The 25,585-nt window shown below is 36.6% G+C and overlaps 1 protein-coding gene and 1 pseudogene across 3 annotated transcripts; one reads left to right on the plus strand and one right to left on the minus strand.

The window, feature by feature from the left end:
• The first annotated feature begins 2,645 nt into the window (after positions 1-2,645).
• On the plus strand, positions 2,646-25,174 carry AADACL2 (arylacetamide deacetylase like 2). 3 transcript variants are annotated; one of them, XM_055321207.1, is made up of 6 exons: positions 2,646-2,859; positions 5,544-5,766; positions 10,658-10,727; positions 12,911-13,082; positions 17,948-18,088; positions 24,125-25,174. In XM_055321207.1, the coding sequence occupies exons 1-6, from the start codon at positions 2,722-2,724 to the stop codon at positions 24,725-24,727; spliced, it is 1,347 nt and encodes a 448-aa protein (XP_055177182.1). In that variant the 5' UTR covers positions 2,646-2,721; the 3' UTR covers positions 24,728-25,174. The 3 variants fall into 3 exon arrangements, with proteins under 3 accessions (XP_055177182.1, XP_055177183.1, XP_055177184.1); XM_055321208.1 differs by having other exon boundaries at positions 17,960-18,088; XM_055321209.1 differs by lacking the exon at positions 17,948-18,088 and having other exon boundaries at positions 2,647-2,859.
• On the minus strand, positions 14,770-17,939 carry LOC129507046 (dynamin-3-like; annotated as a pseudogene).
• Positions 25,175-25,585: the final 411 nt, after the last annotated feature.

Consider the following 25,585-nt stretch of genomic DNA (forward strand, 5'->3'; position numbering starts at 1 on the left):
GAGGCTCCTCCTCCTCCCGGTGCAGGAGCCTGATGTGAAACTCTATCCCAGGGATCACGACCTGAGCCAAAGGCAGCTGCTCAACCACTGAACCATCCAGGTGTCCCTGCATGGTGTTTTCTAACTTCACAAGCCAAAGGCCCAAAACTGCCAAACCAAACTATGACGTGAATATAAGTCTTACCTTTCTTTCATGTAGTGAGTCAAACAAAATAAAGGTTAAAGACAGACTTAAAGCGGTGCTGTTGACAGCTCTATAAAGTAGAAAAAGACCCACAGCCATTGAGTCTGGGAGAAGATGCTACCAGTTTTATTCCTTCATGTCATGCATCTGATCTGTTTTCCTTCCATGCTTAACAATGATGACCCAAAGGACATGGAAAATTGTGAAAGTTGGAGATCTTCAGAAACCAAGGCCCGTACCTCTAGAACTACAACATGGGACAAATTTTGAGGATATTTTCTCTGTCTGTACCCCTCTCTCTAGCTCTTCAGATGTTTTAACCTTTGACTCCAGTCAGAGATCTAAAGTCCCCCTGTAGCCTCACTACATAGACCTGGATCTTTTTTGAAATATTCCATACTCTAAAGTTGCCTCTTTTCTTTGATCCCGGCAATAATGTTGATAATAATACTAAGAATGACAACTGCAACAGGGAATGTTTCATGTTTGCTTACCATGTGTTAGGCAAATTGCTATGATCTGATTAAAGAAATTCAGTCATTATATCAGATACTTCTGCTTATCTTTCCAAATATGAAAAAAAAACCATGTCAGACACATGGTATCTGGCTTTTGAAAGGTTCCAGATACCTTCTCTAAGCTTCTTCGTATATGTTACCTTGACTATTTCTCCTAAAAACTTCTGATTAGGGCCTTCATCTTTACACAGCTGCAGCCTGATAACGTTATTTCTCTTTCTTCCCCATCCCTTTCCCCTTTCTGTGTGTGTGTGTGTGTGTGTGTGTGTGTGAGAAAGAGAGAGAGAGAGAGAGAGAGAGAGAGAGAGAGAGAGAGGTATAGTGTGAGGGCAGAAACTTTGTTAACCTTAACTCTATTTTTCTCTCAGTCTTTGTCATCAATGACCACTCTAGATTTTAGTATTCAAACTTCATTGTTGCTGGTGGATTTGAGATTTTCCCCTTCCTAATATCCTTAGGCATTAATTAATCAATCAACTTGGTTATCCATTAATTTAATCAAAATATGTATTTAGCACCTCTACCTGCAAAGCACTGAGCACTTACAGGTTGCAAAGACAAAAAAAAAAAAAAGTATGATCACTTACAGTCTACTCGGAAATGCAGGCACACAAATTAAATTCAACTTGATACAAGAGTTATATAATTAGGGTAAGTCTATTAATATTAGTTTATCCAGGACAGTTTGAGTTTATGTACGTTATTAATAGTTTCTCTTTCACTTGTAATAGTGTTGCAGGTTGAATAGTAAATAGTATTACTAAGCTATGCCCAGAGGATTCAGGGAAGACTTCAATGTAAGTGAATAAAGATGAAAAATTTATTTTTTATTATTTTTTAATTATTTTTTAATTTTTATTTATTTCTGATAGTCACACACACACAGACAGAGAGAGAGAGAGAGGCAGAGACACAGGCAGAGGGAGAAGCAGGCTCCACTCAGGGAGCCCGACGTGGGATTCGATCCCGGGTCTCCAGGATCGTGCCCTGAGCCAAAGGCAGGCGCCAAACTGCTGCGCCACCCAGGGATCCCTTTTTTATTATTTTTTAAATAAAATTTTTAATAGAGAAATTTAGGATAGACTTTGGAGTTAATACTTATGCTTTCAAGAGGCCCAATATATACTAATATTAGACCCCTGATTATTCTTCTACTAAAAATCACTTTCTTTAAGTACCAATCTTTGGTAATGAGTTTGGGAATTGCAGGTTTATTGATTTGTGGCTATTCTTTTATTTCCTAAGTCCTGACATAATGGACAAAAAATATCCAATTACTTGCATCTCTAAAGAATGTCAAAATGATCAGCTTTGTGGGTAGGGTCTCTCTCTGGTTGCAGCAAGCAGAAGTCCAATATCTGCACTCGATATTGCCTGCTACACTAGGCTACTTGGTCTAGATTGATTTTAAAAATTTACCACCATAAGAACAAAGTCACTGAACAATCATTTAAAAAAAGAAAAAAGAAGTGTTTCCTAGATGTTTATACTGAGCTTTGTGTTACCTAAGACTATACAGTTCCAACCTGATGAACAATGGCATATGGACATGCCTTCACATGACTTATCTTTTGGCTCAAATTTCGATCTACCATAGCACACAGGGTCTATTGATGTGGTAATCCATGCTAGTTGAACAAACCTGAACTTTGACTAAGTGTTCACTAATTTTTTTTTAAAGCCTCTTCCTACAAAATGATGCAACCATTCACAAAATTTCACTTTATGGTGTATTAAGAGCTCTCATATAGGTTCTGATTTCACAACTAAGTTGCTTGATAATGATGACGTTATGGCAGGATGAAGAAACACCGTGGGAGTTGTTAATTGTTTGGTAACAAAATAAGCACAGACTACTATAATACAATATCTGTCTCAGAATCTGTTTATTTCAAAAACAAGTCACCACTGATGCAATAACTTTCGAGTTAAAAATACATGCTGTTGAGGTGATCACATATACCCAAAGGGGTTTCCAATCTATCTCAGCATTGTCAGGAGATTGGAGAAAGGACTAGCATGGGATTCAAAGCTCTCTGTTTGGGGGTATTTTGTGCTCTCTTTGCCTCTCATTTGTATATCTCCCTACCAGATGACATTGAAGAGTACTGGAAAGTAGTGGCCTTAGCTACAATTGCTAAAACCTTCACATTTACGGTAAGATTAACATTTTTTTTTCTTTCTGGATATTGTAATGCCCTGTTGACTAAAAATCTGTGCTTGTGAACTTTTTAGTAATTGCTGTTTTTTAAATAACCATCGCTTCTTTGTTAGAAGACATCAATTACATAAATTTAAACAAAACTTGCTACATCTACATCCGAGCAAACAGAGATAGAATTCTTGCTTCTGAGGAGTTTATATCTAACTGTAAAGATTGTGTATATTGTGTTATGCGTAAGTAGTATTGTTAAAGGGAAAAGCTTTGAAGTTTACTTGATAACTTGTGTTTGAGTTATATTTGACACATTTGAGATTCTGGTGGTTTTACTTATATATATTATACTGATAAATAGTATAGGTGTTTGTAGATACCTGATGTTAATTTAGGGCTCTATTTCAATGTTTCCATTGCCTATTTTTAATTCTAAATTGCTAGGTTTCAGAGATTGTCTGACTTGAAATATATGAGGTTGATTATGAATTTGAGCCAAAATAGTTCCTTGGTAAAGGAGAGATATGGTTAGAAGCTAGCATTTTTGAGTTTTTAGAATATATAGGGTTTCTATAATATATACCTCTGTGCATCCCCCATCCCATCTTCTGATTATTTATACCCATTCACGGAGGAAGAAAAAGTTCAGAGGAGCTCCTGCAGCTAGAAAGGGACACCTTCAGAATTTGAACCCACAAAAGCCTCATTTCAAAGCTCACACTCTTTCTGCAGAACGAAAAGGCTCCCAAAAAGGTTCTTTGATGACAGAAACAATAAGAAGCTGAAAGGAGAACCTAGCAGCAGTGAATGATTAGAGAAGAGAGAGCCATCGATGATAACAGAGGGAGAAGCCATCCCCTGGTACTTCCTATAGCAGACAAGCAGATCTATGAAAACATGGCCAGCTCCTGCCTGTGTCTGCTAAGCCCTGATATGTACCTCTCCGATCACTTGTAGCAGCACAGAACTTTGCCATAACCGTCTCTTCCTCCAATGCTCTTCCCCCTGGACTTAATGTAACATGAAAGTAGGTGTGGGTAAGCAAGTAACAGCTCCATAAAGGCTTTTCCTTTTTCAGCTACAGATTCTTCTCACCATTTCCCATCTACAATAAAATTAAGCACTTTAAAGATTTTATATTGTATATGGGTGGTTCTTTATTTTTTCATAAGATACCAAGAAAATCATCCGTGTATTTAAAGACCATTCTAGTAAAATTAACAGTCATTGGCTGTTCTAGAGAAAAGAGTTCTGTTCTTCTCAGTATCGAATTTCATAAATCAAAGTTGGGATACCAGGAAGAAAAATGAATTCTTTAATGTGTAAAAGGGAAGTGAAAATTAAAGTTTTTGAGAAAGTAACCTTGATAAATAAAATGCATTGCTATGTCCCTCATATGCTAAATTGGAAGGCTGAGTTTGGTTGAAGAAAGCATGTCCAACCTTGAAAAACTTCCTTTTTTATTATTATTTTTATTTTTTATTTTTATTTTTTTAAACTTCCTTTTTAAAATACACTTATAAAATGGGGATACTGGGCAACCCTGGTGGCGAGCAGTTTGGCGCTGCCTGCAGCCTGGAGTGTGATCCTGGAGACCCGGGATGGAGTCACACATCGGGCTCCCTGCATGGAGCCTGCTTCTCCCTCTGCCTGTGTCTCTGCCTCTCTGTGTCTTTCATGAATAAATAAATAAAATCTTAAAAAAAATAATTTTTATTAGTGAAGAATACTTAAGTAAGACACACTTATTGAATGCACACATGTGCTAGGCCCTCCTCTGTGTACATTAATTCACTTAAATCCTACAACCCACTGAGGAATTTGTTGTTGTTATTTTTATTATTGTAGAGATTAGAAAAATTGAAGTAGAGAGCAATTTGCTCCCCGTTGTATAGTCAGTAAGTGATAGTCTAAGAGGCTGGTCTAGAAAAATGGGTGCAGATTTGGCTTTGACATTTCTTGGCTGCAATTTAAGAGCTTCTGTATACTTTCTCATCACCAAAGTATAGGCATTAGGTGTTCTCTGAGACCCTGTCATACCTTAAACTCTGGGAAATAATTGTAGGAATAAAGGCTCTTTAATGCACTATTTATTGACCATGTAATTGTTAAGGTTCTTCTTTTGAATAAACTGTCCATTGACACATCACAAAGATCCTAGAAAAGCTGTCAGAAATACCGGAAGAGCTTTCTTCAGTGATCTCAAATATGAGATTTGAGGGACAGGGAGTGGGGGTAAAGGACACAAATCTATTTGGAGTTGAAAACCAGGGCATTTAAATAATTAGTAGTGTGGTCATAAGACAACATTTAAAATTTCAGATTAAACAAAATGAACCATAAAGAAGAAAAATGCAACAGCATGCCTACAAAACAAAAAGAAAAGAAAAGGTGGTACAAGACCTGGACATTTTTCAGACAAGAATTTTTACAATTAGGATATCATTACAACTGGCATTAAAAAAAATGCCAGTAAACTGAAAGCTTTTGAATGACCAGTTACTAATCTAAAATATAGAATATGTGGGATTTTCAACAGGGTTATGGAATAAGATCCATGCAGTATTATTTGGAAATAATTGTTACATTCTATTTGCTTATTTTTTTTGTTTCTTTTCTCTTTTCTCTTCACGTGCTTTTGATGTTACTTAAGGATGAAAATGTTCAATGTTGTTTTGCTTTACAGGGTATGTGTATTGAACGTATGGGTATTATAAAATATGAAGAGCTTGTTTCCATGTTATTCAGACTGGATGAAACCCAACCAGTTTCAGATGAGAATGTCACAGTGATGGATACAGAATTTGCTGGTGTTCCAGTGCGTGTGTACTTGCCAAAGAGAAAGTCAGACGCCCCAAGACGAGCTGTAATCTATATTCACGGTGGTGCATTTTGTTTTGGAAGCTTCAGTAAGTTAATCATATGAGGAAAAACTACAACTGGCTGTGTATTTTTGATATAAGAACTGTTTCATATATGAATACTTATATGTACAATAGTTATAAGTGTAGCTGTAAGTATCAGATATCCCGTAGAGAGATAGACACAGACATATGTTTGGCAAAAAAAAAAAAAAAAAAGACATGGAGATGGTTATTTCAGTTTTGCTTTGGTTTGGTTTTGCTAAGCATTTTCTTATCAGCTTTTATATTGCATAGCTCATATCAGATGAAAGTAGGATATGAATGAGTCAATTAATTCAACTGGTTTTCTTTGGGATAAGAATATATTTGGGAGCAGAAACATTGAAAGAATGCAGATGTTTTAAATGATAAATCGGAGTCATACATTGTTGGTTGCTACAAGGTTGAATTTGCAGTTGCTGATAACAGTAATGCCAACAGTGATGAAGCTTAGAATGGTAGCTAGTCTTGATTCTTAAAGGAAAACACAAAATAGACCTATGGTATAATAAATTCTCCTGGTGAAGTCTAGTTTCCCTATTTACCTTTGGTGATCATTCTAAGAGGCATATATAGCAGGTCCAAAACAGAAAACAGAAATGTATTTTCTTTTACGGAACTTTGGAAAACTCTGTGATACAATGGTGCTCATACATAAGGAGTCACTATTCTATTTAATTAAAAACTGAATAGAATTGAGGAAAAGATAAACAGGTAATAAATAATTGTTTTAATCTTTTGCCTTTCTCTAAGCCTCATTTGGTTCTCTCTTTTTTTTTTTTTAAAGATTTTATTTATTCACTTGAGTCAGAGAGAGCGGGCACATGAGCAGAGGCAGAGAGAGAGGGAGAAGCAGACTCTCCGCTGAGCAGGGAGCCCGACAAGGGGTTTGATCCCAGGACCCCAGGATCATGACCTGAGCCAAAGGCAGACGCTTAACAACCCAGATGTCCCAGAACATGCTCTTCAGTGTAATTTATCAGTCTCTTTCATTTTCGCTTCCCATTTCTATGCCCTATAGGCTCTAGTCCTTCCCTATCCTCTTATTTTCCCACCTTTAATTAATTCTTTGATCTCTACAATCCACTACATTTGCTGAATTCTTGTCTTTTACCTTTGACATGCAGTGGTCCTCCCTTTTTCTCTGACAAAGTATCTCCTAGATTTCCTCTGCCATACCTTGTTTTCTCATCTTTCTCTCTCGTCTCTCATCTCAAAACAAGGCAGGGGTGCCCAGGTGGCTCAGTTGGTTAGGCTTCCAACTCTTGGTTTCAGCTCAGGTCCTGATCTCAGAGTCATGAGATCAAGACCCACATTGGGCTCTGTGCTCATCTTGGAGTGTGCTTGTCCCTCTTCCTCCCTCTGCTTATGCTTTTTTTCTCTCTCTCACAAATACATACATACATACATACATACATACATACATACAATCTTTAAAAACAAACCAAAGAAAATAAGAGATTTTCCATATTTACTCTTCATAAATATTCTTATCTCCCAGAATTGTCTCCCTACCTTTGGGTTTCGATTCTACACACTCTTTTCTAATCCCTTCTCTTCCTCTGCTGATATCCAGTCCTGAATCTGCTTGTCTGATAGTATTCCTGAGTCCTGGACCCATATATACAAATATCACTTAGACATTTACATACTGGACAAATCACAGACATTTCAGTTCAATAGGACCATACACAATTTATTGTCTTATGTCCAAATGGCTTCAGAAAAAAAAAAAAACACCATCTAAACCAATACCTGAAAGCTCTCAGTAAATAGCAGTTACGGTTAATTATTTACAGTTCTTTGATACTCACATCAAATTACCATATCCTATTTATTCCACTTCTGAACTTCCATTTTGACTTCCTTAACACGACTTAGTACCTCATGATCTTTTACATATATTCCTTTTGATGTCTCTCTTTCCTGCTCAATCTTAGTTCATTTTCTACACTTAGTGTGCTGGATCTTTCTAACGTGCAAATATGGTTATATGAGTTATTTTACTAAACTCTTCAGTGACTTTCATCATATATCTAGACCATTAGCATATTGTTCAGGTTTCCAGGTTCTTACATTTTTAACTTTTCTTACTAACGCTACCCTTCATAATTTTGTTTCAACCATACTAAGCTATATTTAGTTCCCAAACTCTCTGTGAATTCTTATTTTGATCTCTGGTATGCTTTTTCTAGAATGTCCTTCCTATCTTATTTTAAGAAAACTTCTGCTTACCCTTTTATGTTCAGATAAAGTATCATTTGGTAGGTAAGGGTGCGTGTATGTGTGTATGTAGTCTCTCTGGCTTTTTTTTTTTTTCCTTAAAGATTTTATCTATTTACTTGAGAGAGAGAGAGCACGAGTAGGCGAAGGAGCAGGAGAAGCAGCAGACTTCCCTCTGAGCATGGAGCCTGACAGGGCCTTGATCATGGACCCTGAGATCATGACCCGAGCCCAAGGCAGATGCTAAACTGACTGAGTCATCCAGGTGCCCCTAGTCTTCCCTGGCTTTAAAAGGTTTTAGTAATGTTGCTATGGGGCCCATTGCAGCCTGTGTTTACCTGATGGCAACAATCTTCTTCTTTCTTTTTTTTTTTTTATATATAATTGTGTTGCATGCTCGGTTAGCATCTCTCCAGGAAGTAGAATCACCTCTTTGCATCTACCAAAGCATTTTCCATACAATGAATGTTCAAAAAATAAATGTCTTGAGAAAAAATATACTAAATGACTAAAAGGAAATTCTGTGGTTGTTCTCTAGAGGGATTATTAATCAAAATGTTTTCCCAATACTTTTATATCTTTTTCACCTCCTTAATCTTTTCAACAAATTAGATTTCACTTGTAATTTAATTTATATCAGACATTAGGGTGGTTGGAATACTTTGCTTCCTTTATAAAATACATTATAAGATATTATAAGATAGATAAGAAGATAAATTAAATATCAATTTGACCTCATTTTTCTCTAAAGAGATGTATTAGTGCCATTAGAGCTTTTATAAAGTCTATGAAATATCCATGTATCCATATATATATATTTTACCTGGAACTTCAATGAGCACAAGAGAAATGCTCACAGATGGGAAAAATACTTTGTTGGAAACATACTTAGTAGTGCTTCTGAATATCAGATTGATTACCCCTTCATTGACAAATGCAATGATTGTGATACATAATTCCTAAAAATATGTGAATTATTATTCAGGACACACATTCCAATTTCTTGCTCAGCTGAATTTCAGTTGTGTATTTTTTCTGGTCTTGGCTTTATATTTGCACATTATTTGTTTGTAGATTGAGAAACTTTCTATTTTGTGACAGGTCAGGACTAGACATTTTAATATTGTCTGGTATTTATAAATTTCAATTTCCTTTCTTTGTTTCCCAGGCTTCCTATTTTTTTTTCCTCCATTAGACTTGCTGAAAACTAAGAAGCATAAGAAGATATTTCTTTTTTTTTTTTTTTTTTTTACATAGAACTGTGGTTGTTGTTTTTGACATCTATCCTAATATCTTTTTGTTTCTACCTGGGTTCTTCAAGTGATATAAATTCAATAGTTGGACATAGAAGAAAGAAAAACATGAACCAACAAATTTTATCAGGAAATATAGTGAGTTAAGACAGCTGGAGATAAAGAATGGGAAACAAAACACTTAAACTGACTTTGTTGCAAGATAAGTGAAAAGTATTGGGAAATAAAAAATAAAGACAGGTTTGAAATAAATCATTGAGGGGCTTTCAGAGGGTTCTTGTACATTTTGGTGTTCATCTACCCATGGCTTCATCTTGCAAATCATCAACTAAATCTTTAATGAAAACATTATTTTTCTACCTACAAGACTCGCTGACTTACTTTTCTGTTTTCATGGCATTCACTCCCAGTATTTAATTAGTTTTTAATTTGAAGTTTTGTTAATGTGCAGGAAGCATCTTGGAAAAGTCTGGAATTTGATCACAGCTCTAGAGTTTTCTGAACTTCTAGGGTCTTGTAGCAACTAAAGTAATAGCAGATGTAGCAGATGTCATAGAGTTGACAATGTTTTGTGGCCAGGGCATTGGGAAATTGGATTTGGAAGTACCTGGGATGAGATATGCGTGTGTACTGGGGAGATGAATGATGGTTTGTGTGCCATGTGTGCCAAAATGGATATGTACATTTAAGTCCACATACTGACTTGCCAGAGGCTCTCCCAAAATTTAGTTGTTTTTCCTTAAGACTCTGTCTCAGCTACTAAGGTTATTGCAACATTTTATAATGTGGCATACTAAAAGAATTTGGAGATTCAAAGAACCATATTACTGAGTGCTGTGGTTTTAGAGAATCAGTACATCTATTATTTCTCCCCTGAATTCTGAGCCACTTGAAGATCATACACAAGATTCGAGTGAGTGACAGTCAAAGCATAACCATTATTTCCAAAGAAGGTTTTGGAGAATGTGTATTTAGGTATTATGACACTCTTGAGTTAGATTAACTCATCTGTAGTGGCTGGCCCTGTTGATCAATCACGCACCTCCTCCTTATGAAACTTGCTGCCTGAAGGAACAAGCAGAATAAAATGCAACAAGCCACAGAAGGTTCTCAGGGGTCAGGCTCCTTATGTATAGGTACCAGATGAAAAGAGAAAAATTAGAATGGGCTTAGCCTAGTTTCTCTTCCTCAAAACCACCACTCTGCCTAGACATCCTTCCATCTCTGGAGACAGTGCCTGAGAAGAAACTCCTGCAGAGTGTTTCATGCTGATTCTGGTCCCTCTGCATAGAAATGGGGTGGGAAATATAAGTTCCTATATAACACACCCAAATCGCATTTCTTCCCAAGTTCACAGCTATAAGCATTTCTGTTGCTGTTTAATTACAGAGAGTACTTTGACATTTATTTTTTCATTTCAGAAAATGCGGGTTTTGACTCCCTGAACAGATGGACTGCAAACAAACTCGATTCTGTTGTTGTAGGAGTGGAGTAAGAGACTGATTTTCTTTGGTTACTATGATTTTTTGCCTTTATCAAGTAGAGTTTTGATTTCCAAATCAAGTCAACTATACTCAGATATAATTTTTAAAAAATTAATCTATTTTATTTATCACCATTGCAACATAGACCATTCCCCCAAAAGAATCCAGTATCTCATATTCTTCTTGGATTATGTGAATCTCTGAGTGACATTCTTGAGTGAGCATTTTTGGAAACACTGTTGCTTTAGATGTGTAGAATTCAGGTCCCAATTTGTATCTCAGGTAACAGTTAGATAGAAATAAATGAATTTTTACACATTTGGGATGGTAGCTTGTGTTTGGGTTGGCAAAAAAAAAATTTTTTTTATAATTCTTATTTGGAGTAATGTGGGGGATAAAGATTGGGATCAGCTAAGAATCTTGAGCCACTCTCAGGAAAAATGATCTTACGTTCTGGATTTTGCTAGAAAATATCAGAATGTCTCAGGACGTTCATTACTTTCTTAGAATGGTACAGTATAAATTTCTGAAGCTGACATCCCCAAGAGTAATTTTTTTCTTACCCCTCTCCCCTAGTTCCTAGTAACAAAAACATACTTAGAGAATTCCAATCTAATAGTTCTTAGAGGCTATAGTGACATAGGTTTTTTGCTTTGTTTTGTTTTTGTAGCTAGGAAGCTATGAATGTTCAGAGAGACAACTAAAGTGACAATTTGATCACCAAAGGAGTGATCATCAATGTTGTCATTTTGGCCACTTTCAGTACCTACAGTTCCTATTTTCTTTTTTTTTTTTTTTTTTTTAAGATTTAATTTATTTATTCCTGAGAGAGAGGCAGAGGCACAGGCAGAGGGAGAAGCAGGCTCCCTCCATGCAGGGAGCCTGATGTAGGACTCGTTCCTGGGTCTCTAGGATCAGGCCCTTGGCCAAAGGCAAACACTCAACTGCTGAGCCACCCAGGCATTCCAACACTTCCTATTTTCAAGGGTACTTCTAATTTATAATACAAGGACATTACATTTTTTTTCTTTTTTTTACCTCTATAGCTCTTTTTTTTTTTTAAGATTTTATTTATTAGAGAGGGAGCATGAGCTGGGTGGGGGAGGCAGAGACAGACTCTGCACTGAACAGGGAGCCTAATATGGGGCTTGATTCTGGAACCCTGAGATCATGACCTGATCCAAGGCCAGACTCTTAACCAACTGAGCCACCCAGACACCCCTTACCTTCATAGCTTTTGAAGTAATCTAAATCTTCTCACTTTAAATCTATTTTAATATAGTAATATGTTTGTGTCTGGCATATATATCCTATTAAATCCTTATAATTTGTGTTGTTCTTTGCCCTAAAAAAGTCTAAATCTACTGCATTGAAAGTAATAGATACCAACATCTTTGGGATGTGTTTAACCTATACTTTGTTTAGGACTTTCTAAATATATTTATGATAAAATTTTAAGTATTATCTCATCAACATTTAATATTAAATACAAATTTTTTTATTCTGAAGAGCAAAAAAAGTCCTGATAGATAATAGCTAATAGAATTATTCTATTTTTACTGCTCCACATATAGAGGGGGAAAAAGCCACTTATATCCATCAAAAGAATGGTGTGGTAGTGTGCTTTGTGAATGTATTTATCAGAAACAAGCAACCTCCCTGGCATATTTAAAATATTATTTATACTTCAAAATTTTCATCTAAAATCAACCCTGGGCATTATCCATAGTGAGGTGTGTACATTGTAAGCATGTAGAATTTTTACCTAAGTGACCTTGAAAAAATATAACATTTTGCCTAGAATATTCTCTTAGATCTGCTGCCTTCAAAACTCCGTGGTGCTTTTTTAATGTTTGGATCATCAGTTACATTGAGAAGATGATATAAGTTGTAGAGTATCTCCAATCCAAAATGTGCTCGGACTAAAAATTATGCTTACAGTTTAGAGAGTTCATAATATCCCCTACTCCTCACATACAATGCTATCCAGGGACCTTAGACACAAAGTTGAAAAGCTTTATACCAATTCTCATTTTTTCCAAAGAATAAGGAGCCAGTGGAAAAATTCAGGTTTAATATTTGGAAGATTAAACAACAGAGACTGGTGTTAAATTGCATTTATTTGGTATTTAAAAGCTACTTGGAAAGATCTAACCATAAATGGTACTTTTAAAATGAATTTTTTTAAAGTTATAGATTAGCTCCTCAACACCACTTTCCAGTTCAGTTTGAAGATTGCCTCACTGCAGTCAAGTTTTTTCTCCAAGATGAAATTCTTGCAAAATACGGAGTAGATCCTACACGAATCTGTATTTCAGGAGACAGTTCTGGGGCCGGTTTGGCAACAGGAGTGACTCAACAGGTATGTTTTATTTATCTTTATTCTGAGAGGTTGAGTTTAAAACTCATTTTTTTTTCTTATACAGATAACCAGTTCTTCCAGCAACATTTGTTGAAAAGACCATCCTTTCTCATTGGATTACAGTGATGCTTGAGTTTAAAATCAATTGGCCATAATATGACTATTTCCGAACCCTCTCTTCTGTTCCATTGGTACTACTTTGACTTCAGCTTTTTTCTGTCTTCAAAATTATTTTGACTACTCTATATCTTTTCCACCAAAATGTTGGGATATCTTGCCAATTTCTAAAATAGAAAGGCTAATTGTATTTTGATTGGTATTGCGTTGAATCTATAGATTTGAGGATAATATTGATACTGATATAATAATATAATATTAATACTTCCAATTAAAGCACATGGTATAGCTCATATTTTATTTAGGTCCTCTTCAATTTCCTCAATACTATTTCACTTTTTCAGTGTAGATATCTTAGAAATCTTTTTTCAATTTATTCCTGAGTTATTTTGGAAAATTTTCACGTAAAATAGTATTTTTCAAACATTTCTTTGACAGTATATAGAAATACATTTGATTTTTACATTGGCCTTTTACAATCATATCTTTATAAGTTCCACTTATAAATTACAGTATTTTTTAAAACATTTTCCAGAATTTTCTACATAATCTTATCTTCCACTACTAGAGATAGTTTTAATTCCTTCTTTCCTGGCTAGGGCTTTCAGGATGATATTGAATACAGTTGTCTTGCTCTGACAGCTTAGGAGGAAATCTGAGGAGGAAATCACTCAGTATTTCACTAATAAATATGATGTTAACTGAAGGCTTTTCATAGTTGGCTTTTGTTGATTGAAGAAGTCCTTTCTATTCCTAGTTTGCAGATGGTGTTTGCACAAATAGGTATTAAATTTGCTAATTTTTTAAAGATTTTATTTATTTATTATTTATTTATTGTTTATTTATTTATTTATTTATTTATTTATTTGAGAGAGAGAGAGAGAGAGAGAGATATCTCCAGGGAGTAAACAGGCTGGGGAGGAGCAGAATGGGAGGGAAAGAGACAGGACAAGCAGACTCCATGCTGAGCATTAAGCACCCTGAGTCCAGGACCTGAGCTGAAACCAGGAGTTGGATGCTTAACTGACTAAGCCACCCAGGTACTCCCAATTTGCTTAATGTTTTTAATGCATCTATTGATGCATGACTGTGAAACACACATGACTGTGTGATTTCTTTCCTTTATTCTTTTAACATGGTAAGTTATGTGAATTGACTTTCAGATGTAAAATTATGCTTACATTCCAGACATGAGCCTCACTTGGTCATGATGACAAATTTTTGTATATTACTGGTTTCCATTTGCTAAAATTAAAGATTTGAGGGATTGATATCTATTTTTTTTTAAAGTTCTTTGTCACAGCCTCATTCAATCATTTGGGAAGCATTCCAACTTCTCTGTTTTGTTTTGTTTTTTTTCAGAATACCTAATCATAAATTTATTCTTTAGAGGAGAAGAATGGTGAGGAAAGCAGAAAGCTCACAGCTGAAATCAGAAATCACAACATAAATTCATCATTTGTTCAAATGACAGTTGCTTAAAGTCAAACTTTTAGAGGGCTTTGAAGAAGGGAATAAGTCAGGTCATTTCCAGGATGTGATCGTAGAGAATTCAGACACAGGTTAGTTATACAAGTCAATTAGTCATCTATGTTTCTTGAGCCCAAGTCTCCAAGGATTGGCAGCTTCTTCATTCATGACACCAAAGCTTGATGTTAGGTACACAGAGACACTCATAAGAATTGTGTGTGCGTTTGTCCTCACTCAAAATTTGGGGGACTAATTCAGGACACTGGGAGGGGCCCCTGTGAGCTGAGAGGGAATTTGCAGAGATGTTCCAATGAGTTGCTGCTATTGGGAAAAAGAGGTGAGGGGCCCACTGGAATGGAACTGGAAGAGCTCCCCAGTGGGGCCAGGGTCTAGGAACAGAATGACAGGAGCAGACCTTTCGTTGGATTGGGCCATGTAGGCCACGTGAGGGGAGCACTTGATGTCTGCCTCCTTTGGGCTGTGAGGCTTGGAGGTGGTGAACTGCAGGACTGCTGTTTCCAGAAGTCATCCACAGGAAGCAGAGGTGGGGGGCAGGGAGTGCTATGTTGATGTCATCAATGCTCACAAAGGCTTCTTTAAGGGTTTGGTGCATTTGAAACATCTCATCTCAGTGCTGAGCCTGCTCAGCAGGTTCCTCCATCAGAGTATTTTGGTCCTCTGAAGAATATAACTGCGCTAAGAGCTCTGAAGTTATAAATGCTTTAACACTATTGACTATAAGGTATATTTTCACTTTTGGAATTTGATGTCGTCACACGTTGGGATGGCAGATATGTAGAAGTCTACTAGGTTATGAAAGGTCCTCACTTGTCTCTCCACTTGTGCATCCATGGAAAGGATTTCTGCTTGGCTAGCCTCATTATTTGCAGTTGAAGATTCATAAGCACAAACTTCAGTTCTTAGTAGGGAGGTCTTCCAGCTGCCTACATCCTCCAGTGAATCACAGGCCAGCTCAAGAGAGCAACAATCTTTGTATACATTCTTTTGTTCTTTATTAAAGAATTGAAACATGTATTTGCTAGACAAAAAGTCCACACCCCAAACTTCCAGGTTTCCCAGGAGAAGTGTATACTTATTTTCTTTTTCCTTGTCATCTTTGTATGAGGACAAACTCAGTGATAAGGACAAACCAATATCCTTTAGAGCCTCCCTTCATGATGCCAGTGATGCTGGTGGCTAGCTACTCCCTGCAAATTACCCTAATTTCCATTTGTATTTTTCTTGCTAACTTGACTGCTCCTCTGCTGAGCTGAGCATTTGCAAAGTTAATAAAATCTTCCTGTTTGGCGTTGATGTAGGAGACTTGGGTGTCAATCAATAGCAGTACCTGATGCTTTGTCTTGACTTCTTGCTGTCAAATGTGGTTAGCAACAAGCCTTTCCATTTCCTCTCAGGGTCTGGGAAAGTTTGCCATTTTGAGGGGTATTCTTGACAGTGTTGATTAATTTTTGTGTTACCAGATCTACACTTTTCAAGGAAGGCCCTCTCAGCTTTGCAATTCATCTTTTGACTATTTCTTGGACTGCCATGTCTGTAGAAAACAACCCTGTCCTGATACAGTGTATGTTTTTGGTTGCATAGGATATTCCTCTTCACAATTCTTTCTCATTGAACTCCATCTTTACAATCTTCGAAGAAAAGCCTTCATAAAAATACAATTGATTTTAGCACTTCTTGAGAGTTCCAGAGTATCTACTTGATCCCCTAACCCTTTGATTCTCTTCTCAGAGTCTGCAGCAAATTGTTGATCTACCCGTAGCAATGCTTTGGTCTTCCTGATAGTTTTCTGGCTCAAAGGTATTTTTTAGGTTTCTACTTTGTGTTGTGTGGAAATCAACTGCCCTTATCATTTCTTTCTGAAGTTTGGCAAAGTATCTCAAAAGTGGTTGGTATTTTGCTGATTAAGGGGCTTCTGCAGGTATGGGGTCTCCATCTGATCAGCAATATGTTTGTGAGATGGGTGCGAGAGAAGCAAATTCTTGTCTGTCAATATGGCAGCCTTTATGTCCTTCTTTCTACCTGTGTTCTTTTTTTTAATTGAAATTTGATTTGCCAGCATACAGTAGTATAACACCCAGTGCTCATCCCATCAGGTGCCCCCCTCAGTGCCCGTCACCCAGTCACCGCATCTCCCCCACTCACATTCCCCTCCGCAACCCTTTGTTTCCCAGAGTTAGGAGTCTCTCATGATTTGTCACCTTCTCTAATTTTTCCCCTTCAGTTCCCCTCCTTTGCCTCTCACTATTTCTTATATTCCCCGTATGAGTGAAACCATATGATGTTCTTTTAGCTTCTGTTTACCCTCTCACGTAACCCCTGTGAAGAGGCAGTATCTTATTTTCTAGGACACCCCTGGCATCTCTTTCTTCATCTGTAAGGTCTAGTTTGGTGATGATTCCAGGGGTTCTCAGACCTTGAGGATCAACATCTTTAGCTAGCTTCAGTGATTTGAGTTTGTAAGGTTAATATTGGCTAGGGCAACAGCCAAAGTCAGCTCTCCTGAATGATGAACTGCTTAATTATTTCTCTGATTGGATACTCACTATCTGGTGACTGATCTCCTGTGAGCACTTTAGTTACTCTGGGTAGGTTGATAAAAGTTAGATTTAACACAAGCAGGGAATAGATTATCTTCCCAAATTTCCATGAAACCTGCAATATCCCTCTTTTTTAAAAAAATTATTTCCTTTTAAGAATAAAAATAAAATACTCAAGTTAGACTACTTACAGGAAAATTATATTCACACACATATTAATATTTTATATATACACATATACAAATATTTATGTACATACATATGAGCATGTACATATACCTATGCATATATACTTCTCTGTATTACCACATACATTTACAAAGCCCTACTGTAGAGCCAGAATAGCAATTGTTAGCAAGGCTTCACCTTTAATCTGCACTCTGGGCTTCCCTTCAGCCCAAGATGTTTCACTTTAATCCCCTTCATGTTTAGAGTTCTATATACATTTTCTTAGGGGAAAAAAATAGAATTTCATTACCAAAAAGAAAAGTTGCAGACCATTAGACTTGTTGATTCCTGAGGCCTCTTTTGACCTGAACTAATTTTCTGTGTATTTTAAATAATATATCACTTATTTGAAAGATCTTGCTGGGATAGGGTGGGAAGTGTGGTGGGGAATGAAAATTGCAGACTATCCCCTTTTTTACATTATTAATTGCTATGCCACATCATATAGAAATGTAATCTTTTTTTAAGATTTTATTTATTTATTTGACAGAGAGAGAGAGAGAGAGAGAGAGAGAGAGAGAGAGAGCACAAGCAGGGGAGCATCAGGCAGAGGGAGAAGCAGGTTTCTTGCTGAACAGGGAGCCTGACGCAGGGCTCAATCCCAGGACTCCGGGATCAAGGCCTGAGCTGAAGGTAGGCGCTTAACCAGCTGAGCTCCCCAGGTGCTCCTAGCAATCTAATCTTGAATTTCACCTAAAACTGGTTTTATGGATTTAGAAATTCTGAAAGCTATCCAGTAATTACCAAATCAAGAAGCACCTTGCTACACCTCTAATTTCTGTTTACATATTGTAATATTTCCCAGGCTTAGTAAATGAGGAAAGCTTTTGAAATGAAGACAGGTATAGTCCTAGAGATTCAAGATGTGAAGACCTCTCATTGCTTTCCAGCAGGGCGATCCTAAATATTAACATAGCCACCAAAACCAGATGCAATTCTCAGTAAAATTTGTGGGCAGGACAAGTTGTCTTACAGTGAATTAAAATTTGACATTATTCCTTTCTTTGAATTAGATAATTATACAAGAATATAGTATCTGTTTAACTTGCTGATATATCTGATCAAAGAGATTATTACAACTGAAAATGCTGTGTCAGAACTCAATAATTAAATGACATAAAAAAGGTGACTTCCTTTACGCTTTCTTGTTTATTTTTATGATCATACTTTAAGCTACTTATTCACAGTCTGCTAAACTTCCTCTGTGAGTTATATTTTAATCCAAAAGTTTTATTCCCCATACTAGGTTGGTTCTTTATCTGGGTCATCAAAATCAACTTTTACTTTGTAAATATTATAAACCTTTTTCCCCCCAAAGTCTCATGACCTTGTGCTTAATAATATGTTAAAGATTTATGGCCTGAAAAACTCAGTTTCAATAAGAATCTATCACTGAGAGATCAATATTGTTCTGTACTCTGAGAAAACTTCAAGAGGATATATTCAACTTGTTTTTCCAGTATACCAAAAAAGAAAAAAAAAACATACAGAATTCACAATATAAAAAGCTGGTCTCATGGATTAAGAAGTCAAATAGATTCTTCTATAATTTTGTTTTGTGGACTTTGTCTATTTTTCAATTATGTTTTAATTATTGAAAAGGAAATGAAGACATTTCTCCTGAAGACTTTCTGGCAATATCACATAATGTGTCCTAAAATCACTAAAGTTGGTGGCCAGTCACAAGGATCTGAATAATCACTACAATCAAGGAAACTTTTCTGGACATAGTCCCGTGATTTTTAATTTAAAGGAGCAAATATTAAAAATTTAATCATAGCATTTAAATGCAATTTCATCACCATCTCATCCAACTTAATTTTAAAGTAACTTATGCCTTATTTTTATTTATTCGAGTCATAAACATCTTCTTAATTTGAGAAAATAATATGGATGAATCCTTAAGGAGGAAAGCAAGTTGATTCTTTTGGGCTTTTTGAAGGATTCTGTATTAATCCATTTGGGCTGCTCAAAAATAATAGCAGATACTGTGTTACTTATAAACCATAGAAATTTATCTCTCACAGTTCTGGAGGCTGGAAGTCTGACATCAGGGCACCAGGATGGTCTGATGAGGGCCCTCTTCCAGGTTGCAAGCTTCTCATTATATCCTCATGTGGTGGAAAGGGCAAGCTAACTCTCTGAGCCTTCTTTTATAAGTATGTTCATCCCATTCAGGAAGGTTACACTCCAGTGACCTAAATACCTTCCAGACACCCCACTGACTAATACCATCGCCTTGGTCATTAGATTTTTCAAAATATGAACTTGGAGGAACATAAACATTCGGACTATAGCAGGCTCCACGTGGGAGTTCTCCAGCTCCCAGTGTTGTTGGAACATGCGCCCTAGAATGAGACCAAAAGGCCTCTCATATCAGAATTCCTTCATAATGGTTCATTGTTCCCACAAATACTCACTGGCTGTCTGTGTATTGGTGAAATTGGGTGTGAGGTAGGGTGGGGGGTGGTCAAGAAAAAGGAAAATTAGTGGGAGGAACAATCACAGTTGCTGTGGAACTGGGTTTACCTGGTTGAAAATAGTAGATCTGCTAAGTTTGGTGAATAAGACTTAGTACTAGTGATGTAGGAATTCTACATATAAGTTAATATTTTGCACACATCTCTCCTTCTGTGGATGACAGGCAATGGATAGGTTGCTGTGGACATGCAGGACTTTGAATAACACACATCCAGACCAGGGAGGAGATAGTAAGGACCCTTGCAAAACCAGTGACTGGTTTGAAAAGGGCAGTGGATAATGAGGGACTCAGTCAGGAACTCTTGTATGTGCCCTTGGCAGGAAGAACCTACTATTTTTCTAGGAAAGCACCATGCCTTAATAGATGGTCTTTGGGTGTCTGGGGAAAGGGAGAGAATTCAGTAATGCTTCACCCTATCTGGAGCAGGCCTTTTGTCAGATATAAGTATCTGACGGACAACTGCTCTGAATGGGCTTCAAAGCCATTGAGTCCGTAGACTGATACTGGCCTCTGTGCACAGGGCACAAAGTCATGAAGCATCTTTTCTCTGACTTTGCTATCAGCTACCACTCAGCCACCACTCCCAACTCATAGGGGTTGGTTGTAGTGAAATGTTCAACGTGTAGTATTAAAAAAGCAGAGAAATGAATAAATCAATAATGCTCTTAAGAGGACACTATCCTTAGAACCAGAAATCACAGGATGTAAGAAGCAGTAAGAGACATAAAACAAGTAGGTTTCATGTAGGAGTGAAAATAGCTCTGACCCACATGTCACTCCAAGCTTTTTAGCATGATGAGAAGTCTTTTATGAACTGGTTCCAAATTTTGTTCCCAAATATGCAGACTTAGGAGATCAGTCTTTACCATGGTGGTAATAAACTACTCTCATGATAGTCCTATCAGTGGCATGAACTGTAACTTGAAAAACCAGTTAGAGATTCAAATTACATGGTTTAGTAAAAGAAGGGCAGAGGGAATAGTTTATATGTGGGAGAATTCTATTTTAGTTTTCATGAATTTAGGATTAATGGTATAAAAGGGAAGTTCAAATGCATCCTATCCATTGTGTTCTCCTTGAAATACTGTTAATTATTGAAAAGGATTAAGAATAAGGATGGGCTTTGTTGAGCACATTCCATAGCCTTTTACTGAGTTACCAAAGGTCTTTCTTATACTGAAAAATAAAAATTTAAACAGACAATTCAAGAAACATTACCAGTGTTTAAACCTCAACAAGCAAGACATGTTCTCTCAATTTTTTTTTGACTTTGTATTTTCATTCTTGTTCTTTTCAAAGTAATAATAGTGTCCTGAGATAAATGTCTTATACATTTTCTGCAGTCAGGTACATATGAGTTGCAGTTAGGTCCATATGAAATGAGAAATTCATATCCATTCATGTAAGAACCACTTTTCTGTTAAAGGACGGTCCACTCAGGGCTTTTGGTGGTAATGTTCATGGATCAGTATCAATGCTCGTTTGCACTTTTGCACTCTGATTAGCTAGTTGTCTTTGAGTCCATATGGGTCTAAGAAGGAAAGAACAGAACCATAGATAACTCAATAATTCAGTGTTATTGTTGGGACCGATTTGTTATATGTCTCTTACTGCTTCTTACAGCCTCTGATTTCTGATTCTAAGGATAGTGTCCTCTTCAGAGCATTATAAACTGAGCAGTGATATTGATTTATTCATTTCTCTGCCTTTTCTATACTATATTGAACATTTCAGTATTTTAGACTCAGTAAGAGATACAATGATAAGTTAGATATTATCAGCGCTTGTGGAACTCAAAATCCAGCAGAAAGATCCATTATGTATATTTTTGTAATATAAGGGGAAAATGATCATTGACCTGAAAGAGGTAGAGAGCTTTTCGGAAGTTGAGAGGAGATTGGAGAAAGAGAAGTGAACTTTGGTCAGGTACTCACAGGCATAATCATACATATGTGACTATAAATGTACATAAAATGTGTAGAAAACATCTGAGAAGATTCATACCAGACTGATAACAGGGAAAAATTGCCAAAGTTGGAGAATCTGACCAGCAGGTGCTCTTTCAATATAATGAAGGGGGTTAACTTTGAAATGAGCTTCAAAGGATGACAGAGAGATGGGAAGTGGCAGTGAATGGCCCAAGCAACAAATGATGTAATGGGGACATAGAGGTGGTAAGTGGTGTCACTTTTGTGGGAAAACTTATTTCATCTCACATTCCAGAGACGGCAGTGAGAGCCAGATAAGGGTGTTGGTAGGTTCCTTTTTGCCCTCTCCCTGTGTATGTGGTGCTGTTTGTTTCTTTGTCTAGGTTTGGGATTTTGGCAGTGGGATGTTAATGGTGGACTTTTGCTCAGTAAATCATCGACCTGAGGGCACTTGGGAGAGACTTAGAAGTTTCATTCAGAAAACACTGTTTTGGCTCATTTTCATTCTAAACTTGTGAAGCCTCTAGCACTTTGGGAAAGCATCCTGGAGGCGATAGGATACAATATCCCTTTCTGAGGTACCTCTCGGAGTTCAGTTTTTTCACTCTTTTGGGTTTAGCTGGCTGCTGTGGTGGAAGATTGACTTGTAGGTACATAGGACTGGATCCTGAAGTGTGTTGCACTTAGGGCAGCAGCAGGTTTTTTCATTTGTCCAGATGCCATTGTCTCAGATGCCATGCTCTAGCTGAGACACTTGCTCCCTGGAGGTTATTTCAAAGTTTTTCCTATGGTCCACAGGGTCATAGGTGAACCTCAGGAGACCCTTCACCTCTCGAAAAGGCTCCTGGGACACCTGGGTGGCTCAGTGATTGAGAATCTACCTTCAGCTTAGGTTGTGATCCCAGGGTCCCAGAATGTGAAGTCCTGCATCAGGCTCCACACAGGGAGCCTGCCTCTCCCTCTGCCTATGTCTCTGCCTCTTTCTGTGTGTTTCTCATGAGTAAATAAAATCTTAGGAAGAAAGCAAAAGAAAAAAAGGGCTCCTTGTCAAATATTACACATTTTCTCCTTGCATGTCAAACTGTAAATATCAACAAGTTTTTTTTAAAAAAATCAATTTTATCCCTTTGTTTTCTAAGTATTACCATTTTTTCAGAAGGTAAGTTACCTATTAACTGGCTTCTTTTTTCTTTTTCTTTTTGTCTGTGTACTTTTGCACTTAAATATATTTCTTAAAATGTACAGTTGGGAACATAGTTAATAGCCAAATAATATTATTTTAAACTTTAAAAAGTTTTAAAATATTTTCATTTTAATATTAATTTTTAAACTTTAAGATAAAGATAAAATATTATTTAGTAACTACATCTATTTCTTCTATTCACTGTGGTTTTTTTGAGTCAGGAATTTTTACAAACTTATATATACTGTCAATTTCCCCAGGAAGACACTACTTGGGTTATTTGTATTGGTGATTTTTGACAAAAACATCATTATATGTATATATCTCCCTCTCCCCCATCCCTCTATTTTTTTCTCCTTTGCCCACTGTACTGAACTCCTTTTATGTACCAACCCAATTGACAATAAACCATCAATTTGCTAAAGCAAATCTAGGAGGGTTTATGCTGTTAGTGGTTATGAAGCCACTACTGTCACAACTACTACCTCTGCCACTACCTCAGATTGAGGAGCTCACTGTGTCCATTGTTCCCAGTCTCTCAAATTGCTCTTGGGTACAGCCCATATGTCTATTTTTTTTAATTTGTAGATATATAATTTATATATAACATATTAGTTTCAGATGTACAGCACGATAACTAGATATTTGTACATATTGCAAACTGGCAGCACAGTAAATCTAGTTAACATCTACTATCATGTATGACTACAAATTGTATTTCTTGTGATAAGAACTTTTAAGGTTTACTATCTTCACAGCATTCAAATATACAAACTTTGGATAATTGACTCTAGTCACCATGTTATACATTACATCCCCAGGACTTACTCATTTTGTAACTGAGAGTTTGTATCTTCTCCCTTTCTCGCACACGTAACCAACATTTTTAAGACTTTACTGTTGAAATGAGTTTGACATTTTTTCATGCCACTGAAAGACATTATAAATATTGTGAAAATAGCTATAATAGCACATCAATTTGTATAGATTTATCACGAGATTGCTTAAATTATTAAATTCCTTCCTCGTGGTGTTTCAGAGGTCTTTGCTTATAGGACATCATTATGTTTTTTCAGGTCCAGACTGACACTGGATTTAAACATAAAATCAAGATACAAGCTTTACTTTACCCGGCCTTACAGATAATTGATTCTTATCTACCATCTCACCAAGAAAATGAGCATGGTATAATTCTATCAAGGGACTTGGCCATAAAACTTGCGAGTTTATATCTCACCAAGGATGAAACATTTGTCGAGGCGATGAGAAGAAATGAACATATGCCTCAGGAATCAAGACATCTGTTTCAGTTTGTTAATTGGAGCACTCTTTTACCCGAGAAGTATAGGAAGGGTTATGTTTATACTGAACCAATTCTTGGAAAACATAATTTTTCATTTCCAGGACTTATGGATATTAGAATATCACCCTTGCTAGCCAATGATTCCCTGTTACAGAATTTGCCACCAACCTATATTCTTACCTGTCAATATGATATTGTGAGGGATGATGGACTTATGTATGTTTCAAGACTTCAAAATGTTGGAGTTCAAGTTACTCATGACCATATTGAGAATGGAATCCATGCAGCTTTATCATTTATGACACCACCACTGTATTTACATGTAGGTCTCAGGATAAGAGATATGTATATTAGTTGGCTAGATAAGAATTTATAAATATGCATGACATATACATATTTATAAATATTTATATACTTGGCCATCAGGTAACAGATTGTAATCTGTGATTTTTTTGTAGTTGTGTCAAGAAGAATGTCATTTGTGTTATCTGAATCTAGATTTAAGTTAGTTATAACAGTTACTGTATGTCCTTGAACTGTTTGATTTTTCTGATTCACAGAATCTGCACGTGTAAAATGCATTTAATCCCTTCATTTATTATTGATTATGATTATGTTGATCCCAGTAGGGACCGCACCTATTAAAGTTGAGAAATAAGAATGGTTACTGGCAAGTTAGATAAGATTGTTTCCAGGCAGATGCAGAAAATGCAATAGTGAGTGGGAAGAGGAAAAATTTAAAAAAAACAAAGTATGAAGTAATTTGATTACTTTTCTGTGTTGTAACATATTACTACAAATCTAATGGCTTAACACAACAGAAGTATTTTCTCTTAAGTGTCTTAAGGGTGGGGGGGGCGGGGGGGGTGTAATTTGATTACTTTTCTGTGTTGTAACATATTACTACAAATCTAATGGCTTAACACAACAGAAGTATTTTCTCTTAAGTGTCTTAAGGGTGGGGGGGGCGGGGGGGAAGTAATTTGATTACTTTTCTGTGTTGAAACATATTACTACAAATCTAATGGCTTAACACAACAGAAGTATTTTCTCTTAAGTGTCTTAAGGGTGGGGGGGGCGGGGGGGTGTCACAAAATCAAGCTGCCACCAAGAGCTACACTCCCTCTGGAGACTGTAGATGAGGCTGTTTGCCTCTTTCATCTGCCAGTATTCCTTGGTGTAGCCAGATTATTTTATCTTGAAAGTTAGCATCTTCAAATCTTTCTCTGCTCCA

Source organism: Nyctereutes procyonoides, unplaced genomic scaffold (assembly GCF_905146905.1).
Source record: "Nyctereutes procyonoides isolate TBG_1078 unplaced genomic scaffold, NYPRO_anot_genome, whole genome shotgun sequence".
Classification (NCBI taxonomy): Eukaryota; Metazoa; Chordata; class Mammalia; order Carnivora; family Canidae; genus Nyctereutes; species Nyctereutes procyonoides.